At 31.7% G+C, this 10,583-nt stretch overlaps 1 protein-coding gene across 1 annotated transcript; it reads left to right on the top strand.

Moving 5' to 3' along the window:
* Nucleotides 1-326: 326 nt before the first annotated feature.
* On the top strand, nt 327-5,233 carry LOC108760080 (glutamate receptor ionotropic, kainate 5; the record flags this gene model as incomplete). Its single annotated transcript, XM_018505869.1, has 11 exons — nt 327-503; nt 893-1,111; nt 1,593-1,808; nt 2,411-2,495; nt 3,192-3,330; nt 3,515-3,655; nt 3,796-3,994; nt 4,079-4,163; nt 4,323-4,469; nt 4,554-4,822; nt 5,087-5,233. Coding segments are annotated over 11 exons (1,824 nt in total), but the record flags the coding sequence as incomplete, so codon positions are not given.
* Between the last annotated feature and the right edge of the window lie 5,350 nt (nt 5,234-10,583).

The following is a 10,583-nucleotide window of genomic DNA, read 5'->3' as shown; positions in this document are numbered from 1 at the left end:
GACAACATATGTCAAGGTCAAGGTCATTGGGGGGGGCTCCCCTAATCTGCATATTTACCAAAAGTAGAGCTTATGATAAGTTTAATAGCACACAAAAATTCTTCTAAGGGAAGGTAGAAACGTATGTCTTATTATTATTTTTAATAATAAATGTCAACTTCATTATTTTCATTTTAACTTTGTAAATACACATTAAGCATTAACAATCGGCTTGGCTTCTTAGCCTTGTTATAACATTTTATTTGAATTTATTCGTTGGAGCCTATATCGAAATTAAAATTAAAAATTAAATTAATTATTTGAACTAATTCGCGGTTTTGATATAGCTAGATTCAGCGGTCCTCTATGACGCAGTATTTTTGTTGTATGAGGCATTAGGGACTCTAAATGCAAGATATATTGAAAATAAAATAGGTATGTCCATTGATCCAATACAACTTTCTTGTATCGATAAAACTACAATGTATGAAGCAGGGCCTAATATTATCAGTGTTATGCAAGAGGTAAGGAAGAGATTTTTTTTATTACTTCTTATATAACAAAAAAATGGCAATTTGGCTTTAAGTCTTTTAAGAATATACCTATATATACTTCTTATTAGTCTTCATAATACATATTATGAAGAAAGTAATTTAATTAATAACGATTTTCTTACATTTTTAAATACACCTGCATGAAAAATAAATTCTTCAAAATTAGTTTAATGCCACATTAAATTTATTAAATGTGACTGACATAATAACTGCGCTAATGTATCTATTTGAACATAACTGTATTATTCAAATAATGAACATTCAAATAATAAACATTCGCGAAAAGATATTGAAGAATTAATATCAAAAATTTTCATTATTTATTTTTAACATAAGAAAATTAATTTTTTCTTAAATAGATATCAAAGAAAGGAAAGATAACAGGCATTGTGCACATTGATGAATATGGTCGTCGACAATATTTTAATATAAAAATCTTGAACTTTCAACAATCGGGTGTGATACAAATGGGTTATTGGGACTTTGATGGTATACATGTCACACAAATTAAGGAGGAGAAGGATATCTATTTACAGAGATTCATAGAAGAAAAAATATTCAAGATTAGCATAATCATAGTTCGTAGTACTATTTAACATATTAATTATAGCTCTGACATTAAGATTATATGTTGTTAGCCATTAAATAAAAATATATCTTGTTAATTCATTATGTAATTAATAAATTACAAGAGAGAATTTAAAGTTATATTACGTGTTTTTTAGAAAGATATTTTTATAATAAGTTTACAGAAAAGGAGCAAATTGAAAACAATATCATATTTAATAATATTATTTTAATGCTTTAATATAGATATGATTTCTTTTGATATAGAAACATAAATATTGTATATCACGAATAATACCATTAGTGGTATACGTAGTAGCGAACGAGTTAAATCAATGAAGTTACATATATAATTGTTCTACGAGTATTCTCTCTCTTAGCTCTTCTTTTTATTTATTACAGTCAGAATTCGCTAAGTATAAATTATACAACTAAGTATAAATTATACTCTTTTTGGAGATATGAAATATGTAATAACTTCCTCCGATTTAGAAAGCACCCTACATTATGGAAATAACCAATGGTTCAACGCGTGGAGAACTAATTGATGGGAAACGCTATGAAGGTTTTTGCATCGATCTGATTCATCATATCGCAAATATTCTACGCTTTAAAGGGGTAGTTTTCCAATTTGTAACTGATGGATATGGCTCTTACGATCCACAAACGAAGACCTGGCATGGTCTAATTGGGAGCATTTTGAATCATGTAAGTAAAACGTCCTGTATTTTACAGGGAAAAAATAATTTGTTAAAATATCTAAAAATTTTGCTAGATACAAAATCTAAAAATAATTTTGTTAGATTGTCAAAATAATTATATAGAAGGTCTAAGTTGATTTCTGCAATATTAAAACATTTCACAGCATTGCCAATTATGCTTGAGTTTACTACATATCTAATTACTTCGATGGTTCCGAGAAAATTATATTTTCAGATTTGTAATCTAACTAAATTTTTAAATATTTCAACAAAAGTGTACTTTCCGTGCAGAAATTTTTGCTTAAAGAAAAGTTTGTTAATTTATTTCTGTCGCCTCATTTTGGTAACAAATTAAAGTAAAAAAATTTTTTTTATTAAAAGATGAAACAGAAACATGTAAATCAATTAAGTTTGTTTTCACATTATAATTAAATTAATAATAATATTTTTTTTTAATATAATAATCCACCTTTTATTTAAAATTCACGTTAATTATTTACTCCTCCATTTTACAAGATTTTCCTACTTATTGTGATAACAAATAATAGTTCGAGTTTACACTACTTTTCAGTAATCTGTTATTTATGATCTATTTCTTAACAATTTCAGGAAGCCGATCTTGCTATATCTGATTTAACTATAACATCCTTCCGCAAATCCGTTGTGGATTTCAGTTTGCCTTTCATGACCTGGGGTAAATACTGATATTAATACAATACTAACTTATTAAAAAGGATAACACAAAAAAATATTATAATATTGTTATAATTTATTTCTGGGTTACCTAGAATTTATGAGTAATTTATTCATTACTCATAAATTCTAGGTAACCCAGAAATAAATTAAACATGTTAAAATATTGTAAAAATAAATAAAGAAAAGAAATTTAAAATGCCTATTACGGTCGAAGCTGGATTTTCATTGCTTTAAATAATTCAAACTTGAATTACTAATATATACTATATATGTACTTACATATATATTGTAGTCTTTTCCGAACTGCGCGCCCAATTGTTTTTCTGGATTATAAACGCAATTAAAACTACTCTAGTAACCGCAAATTAAATTAACAAGCAATTTATAATAATTTGATGCTACAATCAAGCATCATTATAAAGATGTTAATATGTTGAAAAACTGTAATAATATACAGTTCGAAAAAAACTACAATATGATATATATGTAAGTACATATATAGTATATATTAGTAATTCAAGTTTGAATTATTTAAAGCAATGAAGATCCAGTTTCGACTGTAATAGGCATTTTAAATTTCTAATATTGATTGTATTCTCACATATGCGGTCTAAAAAAAATAAAGATTCTTAAATAAATAAATAAATAAATAAATTTTAGGCTATATTAATGGCATAATTTTGTTTTAAATTAGGTTACAGCATTGTGTTTAGCAAACCGGAAAAGAAAACGCCACCTTTTTTCCCTTTCTTATTGCCTTTATCTACAGAAGTATGGCTGTACATAGTTACTGCTTATCTCGTCGTATCGATAACGTTATTTATCCTGGCAAGGTAAGATTTTTAGAAACAAAATACTTCATAATTTTAAATGTATAAATAAAAATGTAATAAAAAGTATCCTTTTCAAAAAATACTAAATACTATTTAATTCTATAATTAGTAGAATAAACCGTTTAAGAAATGAACTGTTAAAAAAATATGACTTGTATCTCGTAAATTTCAATTCTTTCTTAAGAATGGCACCTGATGAGTGGAACAATCCGCATCATTTATGCAATGCTGATCCTGAAACACTCGAAAATAATTTTAACTTCAAAAACTCGTTCTTCTTAACTATTGGTTCTTTTATGCAACGACATACAAACATACTGCCCAAGTAAGCTTTAATATGATATCATTGCATTATAATTAATAAACATATATTAAATATTGAAGAAATTATTTTTATAACCACAAGAGTTAAATGTTTTAAACTATTACAGTATTTACACATTAATAAAATCACTTTCATTGTAGAGCATCATCTCTTCGCATGCTTGCAAGCATGTGGTGGTTCTTTACTTTGATCATATACAGTTCATATACAGCGAATCTAGCCGCTTTTTTCACTATAGACAAATTGGACATACCTATTAAAGGATTTGAGGACTTGCCCAAACAGACAAAAATTAAATATGGTGCAATACGGGGTGGCTTAACAGCAACATTTTTCCAAGTACATTAGCAGCTTATTTATGATCATATTTTGGCTCAATATAAAAATAACTTACAGATATGATTCAATATTATCTAATTGTAGAATTCGAATTATTCAACGTACAAACAAATATGGGCTGCAATGGCAAACTTTAAACCAAGCGTATTCACATTAAGTCATGAAGAAGGTGCGTAATTCCAAAATTGAACATGCACCACCTATGTGAAAAATACATGAAAAACCTTTTTTCTTCCAAAAGGGTTACATTTTTCGAAAAAAATAAATTTTTTCTTTTTTGAATTATATTTTTCAAAATGTATTAATTTTCTGTTACAATACGTTCCAGGCATCAACCGAGTTCTCAACAGCAAACGACAATATGCCTTTCTCATGGAAAGTGCCGCTATTGAATATAATACGGAGCGCAAATGCAATCTAATTCAAATAGGCAATATGGTCGGAAACAGAGGCTACAGCATTGCTATGCCACGCAGTAATATAACTTCACTACAATACCAATATTTTTTCATATTTCTTTATCTTTATATAAACCATTTCTCTTGCATCTTTTCTGCAGATTCTCCATACAGAACACATATTAACCATGCGATCCTGATATTAACAGAGAGAGGTATACTGCAAAACATGAAGACAAAGTGGTGGAAAAATATGGGAGGAGGTTTATGCAAAAAAGATGAAATGGAAAAGAATACAAGCACATACGAATTAGGGATGGCAAGTCTCGGAGGTGTATTCCTTGTTCTAATATGTGGTTGCAGCGCTTCGTTCTTTATCGCAATTTGCGAATTTCTGTGGAATATACCTAAAGTCGCTGTGACAGAGAAGGTAAATCTTCACTTTACCTTGTTAATTATTAATTTTGTGATAAATATTATTAATAAAGTGTAAATTAATTTTCTTCCTTTTAAGGAACACTCAAAAACTTAATGTACAATATAAAATTTCTTTCTTTTTATTGTAAATTGTGAAACAAAATTCGTGAAGTATAATACGCGAATTTTAACTATATGTATTTTAATAAGTTAATTACTGCATCGTCATATCATTGCAATATACTAAAGAGGAACTTAATTATCATCTTTCGTACAGATCACGTCGTGGGAAGCGCTAGTTGCCGAGTTGAAATTCGTCGTGAACATCTTCGCAATAAAGAAACCCGTTAAAATTGCCAAGAGCAGCAACAGTAACATAAGTTCCAGAGAGGGTGGACTTGATAGAGCTGTATCCAAGGCTTGATCTATCATTGATAGATCTATCTTTTTTATGTGGTATTCGGTATTATGGTCAGCTATTATGGTAAAAACCAGAAATAGAAATAAATATGTGTATGATTATGAAATTAATTAATTATTTCTAAGGGTATTTAACTACGAATTTTTTAAATAATACAGGGACACCTATATTGAAAGCACTAATTCATTAAATAAATATTCATACATATAAATAAGTAATGTATAAGTATTTGTAAAGATGTATATTAAGCACAGATCGATATATTTACTGAGTCAAACGACTGTGTGAGTCACTCATCTCTGTGTGTATACCTCTTTTCTGTAATATTATTTTAAAATGTTAAAATACCATCTTGTATAACAGTTAACATAAGTATAATTCACTGACAAGCAAAAATCAGATTTGCTTCATCAACTGTAGATATTCAGACTTCAATTGAGTCGATTAAGAGATCCTTAATGAAAGCATGCATGCTTTAAGATTTAACAAAAATAATTTTATGACATTTTCATTTCTAAGTAAAACACAGATTAAAAGTACATTTATAACTTTTTAATGAGTAACGTCCGACGGTTAAAACTTTCTCAAAGTCACTCAGGGTCATGACTTTGATAACATATGTCAAAGTCAAGGCCATCGGGGGACTCCCTTAATCTATATTTACCAATCGAAGAATTATAGCATATGCCATCTGAAGAAACATATCTTGTAAGTAAATTCACCATTGTGTTTTACAGATTTTTTACTAAAATGGATTCATGACACACACAGTTTTCGATTACATTCATTTTATTAACAACACGCATGGCCTGACGCGATAAATAAAAATCGATAAGCAGTGATCATCTAAAAAACTAATAAAGTTTAGAAAGCATACTGCTTATGTATGGAAGTTTTGTGAATGTTTAAAAGTGGATCACCGATGGCAGTAGTGGGGGTAGAAATCGAGTAGAGTGAGGGTCAGATAAATGGATGAACGTTCTTTCTCTGTTTACTAAAGCCTGATTGGTTGCTGTTGATCCAGCAGTACTGCTATATGTATAATTTTAGAATACTTTAAACATTGTCAATTTTTTATTCTTGGGATATATATATATATATGTAAAATGTTATCAAATAAAATCGCATTCAAGCATGATAATAATTTAAAACGGGACGAGAATTATTTTTTAAGGTCACAGAAATTCATGTGTAAATTGAAAAATAAAAAGAGTTTATCAAAAAGGCTTTACATTACATTTTTATTCTATAATAATTTTAGATATATTCTTAATTTATTATATACTTAATCGATATTGTATTATTTTTCATATATAGCTTGCAACTTACTTGAGAAAGGTGTGGTAGCCATTTTTGGACCTATAAGTAAGGCATAGGGTCTAAGCAGATGACCATCTGAGTCATGGAACGTAAGTCGTAGTTGTAGGTTGATCATAATTGTGCGTTGACCTACGACTACGACTCACGTTTCACAACTCAATTATGATCATCTTTGTACCGAAGCCTATACTCGTGGTATAGTTGCAAGCATTGTAACTCAATTTAATATACAGCACATCGATAAATTTTATGCCAATAGCCTCGGGACTCGAAGGGAAGGCGTTCAGTATCGATCTGACCGCGAATTTAATATGCCGATCGTAATAATCTACTCTTTTATTAACGACGCAATTGGCTTTAGTTAGAAATTGAATATAAGCTTGACTTTACAAAGCCTACGATGAGAACGCCTCGATCACAGATTTGAATGGCTCGCGATAAATAGCGGAATGCGCCCGCAACACATGTTTTTTGTTGTAATCAGAAGCCGACGAATTTATTTTACATGAGGTCAGCCAGCTAGGCGCCATAACTTTGTAGTTACAGTAGCCGACTCATTAATCGCCCGTCGCAGTCGTAATAAGCCCTTAATCTTCTCGCGGGTCCGCTACCTGTGAGTAACTGCCGTTCCGGAGGCGTCGTAAACCCTGTGAATCTTGAATATCTTGAGAAATTCTGCATCTTTGGGTGGAGAAGCGAACACGAGGAAAAGTGTATACGAGTGTTCCACCAGATAACTAATCATGATAATTAATTCATTTAATACAGTAAAATCTCTGTGGTCACGCCGGACTGTATAGTGAATTTGACTCACGATCGAGTTCATGTGAGCAGTATACCTTTAAGATCTTTCGCCGCGAGAGATCTTCTTACAAGTTTGCTCAATAATATACACTACTTGTCTTATATTTGAAGTTTACCGCAGGACCAATGGCAAAAAACTTCAAGAACACGAGAAAAAAAAATGTCTCCTCCTAAGTTGCGTACGGTGTCAGCGTACGCAACTTAGGAGGAGACATTTTTTATTGATTTTTTCTCGTGTTCATGAGGTTCTTTGCCGTTGATCCAGCGGTAAACTTCAAATATAAGACAAATGTATATTATTGCGCAAACTTGTAAAAAGATGTGTGCGGTGTATAGCGAAAGTGCAAAGAACGCATGTGCCAGAAGTGGTTGCGAGATTTCGTTCCGGAGATTTTTCAAAATGCTTCTTTGACAGAAATAAAACACAAAGTCTTTGAGCAAGGGATTATAAAATTGTTCGAAAGATACAGCAAATAGTGAATCACAACGGCTAATACATTCTTGACTAAAATTATTGTCTTCTACAAAGAAATTGTCTGTCATTCATAGGTAAAAAATCGCACGAAATTATCGGTCAATCCAATACTATGCTGCATGCAACTTCATATATAAAAGTAAAGAAATTTTTATTTATTTTTTATACCGTTAATTTACATATTTTTAATCAATGCTTCTGTTAGATAAAGGAAGATGTATTTAGTGCATCAGTTTACATTTTTAAAGTATCTTTCAAGCATTAGAGAGATGTTTTCTCGACATATTTTTGATATTTTATCTCGTGAAATCATAATTCATTTTGGTAAACATTTTTTTTAGAATTTTTCAAAATGTTTATGTAAAATTCAAAATTTCTTAACAATTTTATAAGTTTTTAAAAAATTTCTCAAACTTTTCATACAAACTGGAATATTTTTCAGAAATGCCGAGAAAATCCCTATATATATCTTTTTTAGAATTCTTTATATATGTAAATTCTAAAATATTCTAAGATTTCTGAAATTTCTTATTCTCTCTCTATACTTTCGGATAAAATCTTACAAAATCTGAAAAAGTTTAAGATATCCTTTCAGAAATTATAGAAGGAGAGAGAGAGAGAAATCTTAAAAATTTTTAAATACTTCAAAATTCATATACCTGAAAAACTCTAAGAAAAGATATAGATTTTCCCAATAACTTTGAAGAGTGTTTCAATTCGTATGAAAATTCTGTGAAAAATTTTCACCAATTCACTTATGTGATAGACAAGAGCAATAATATTAATTCTGTAAATTTAATTTTTAAATGTTCTGGATATAATGTTTTGTGCAAGTAGATAACAATATATTCGTGATTGATTCATTAGGACTCTCCAAAGCAAGTTCGCTCCAAGGATTAATTACAGATCAATCATGAGCGGTGTCAAAGTATTTTTCTCAAACGAGATTGTGTATTGACGCTTAGAATGATACATCGGGAAATATGCGCGAAGCCGACAAACGAGATTAATCGTCGCCGAATACGGTGGGTTGTTGCACTCGCAATTAAAAGTACGTTAATAAAGCACCGGAGGCAAATCGTTTCGCGCTCAGCGGAATGTGAAAGTAGATAAGTCGCCGCAACTAGTTGTGTACCTCGTGCCGGTCTCGATGGCGAGCGGCAAACCTCATTATCGATTTCCAACTTAATTGAGGTTGGTTTCGTTAACGGATTACAGCCAGATCGGTTCCGCAAACCAATTCAACGTTCGGAGCAAATGTCATTATCACGATCAACAACTTACGGGCAAGCTTGGCTGTATGTATGTGCCAATTAAAATGCCACCTTCAAACTGGTGACCGCCGGACTTTACTTTTTCATCATCGCGCGTAATCTCCATCCATAAATATCGATAAGATCAGCGCGAGCGATCAAACCGGATGATTACATAGCAATATCACGTTATGCAAGCTCTGACTTTTAAACTGTCAACGTCGTTGAATTTTACGGCTTAATTTAAAAGATAATAAATCAAATTCTTGTCATGATGTAATTAACTAATAATGTTACAAAGGAAGTGACTATCACCGAAAAGAAAACACATATTAATATACTTATCCCTTTAATAATTATCCTGAAATAACCGCAGCTGGCCGGAAACTTGCGGCCCACGCAACGGTATACTCGTTATTCTCATCGTTTGGCCGTGAAAAAATATCAAAATATACTTTCTATCATCGTAACGTAGCCGTATATCAGAAAAGTGGATGTCGTATATTAGAAGGCACGGCAAGCGGCGATGGCGTTTCTCGAGATGGCGTGACTCCAGCGCTATCGCATGGCAACCTTGCCGTGCATTATCGCCGATTAATAAGCCCTACGTTCTAAGAAAGCACCTCGGGGTTACGTACTTACTCGACATGCATCCCGCGTTCATGGATCATCGCCACGAGGGAGAGGAAGAATTGCCTCGGTCTTTAACATCGCGCACTCATCTCTTTTATGTGCGAGAAAGAGAGGGAGGGAGGGAGGGAGGAAGAGAGAAGGAAGAGGGTGGAAGGGAAGTGGGGCTGATCGCGGAACTTACAGACACGGAGAGATGATTTCGAGTTTCCTTCGGGAATCTCCCGACAATGTACGTTAACCCGTCTCACGACCGGCAATTTGCAAATTTCCATTTCGTTCCAGCGCAGCTGCTTCGCGAGAGAACTCGGCATCTAAACCGATCCTGCGTAACCTGCATATATATGTAATTCCTATCTACGCAATAACGAATTGGAGTAAGTTTACAAGATGAAAATATACAAAATACGTACGGAAAAAAGTTTTGCTGAAGTATCTAAAAATTTAGCTAGATAGTGATCTGAAAATAATTTTGTTGGAATTATGGACCATCAAAATAATGTAGAACGCTGGAATGTCAAAACTTTTTGTGGCATTGCTTATCATGCTTGAGATTCTTATATAATTATTTTCCAAAAAAATGATTTTCGAACATGCATTTAGCCTAAATTTTTAGATTCAACAAAATCATTCTTCCCGCGGTGGAATAAAATAAAGTGTTAATTAAATAAATATATGTAAAATCTCAAACCAAGAGATTTTCTCTTGTACTGACGAAGGTACGATTCTCAATTGCAATAAAATCTTATCCCAAATTTGTGCTATTTCCCGTATCTCTCTCTCTCTCTCTCTCTCTCGTTTGCAAAAATCGTAATTTACGTTTTGCGTACGAAGATCGGGGAGGTTTAATGATCGAAGCGACGCTGGCAGT

Source organism: Trachymyrmex cornetzi, unplaced genomic scaffold (genome assembly GCF_001594075.2).
Source record: "Trachymyrmex cornetzi isolate Tcor2-1 unplaced genomic scaffold, Tcor1.1 scaffold218, whole genome shotgun sequence".
In the NCBI taxonomy this organism is placed as follows: domain Eukaryota; kingdom Metazoa; phylum Arthropoda; class Insecta; order Hymenoptera; family Formicidae; genus Trachymyrmex; species Trachymyrmex cornetzi.
This window is presented reverse-complemented; position numbering and strand designations above follow the sequence as displayed.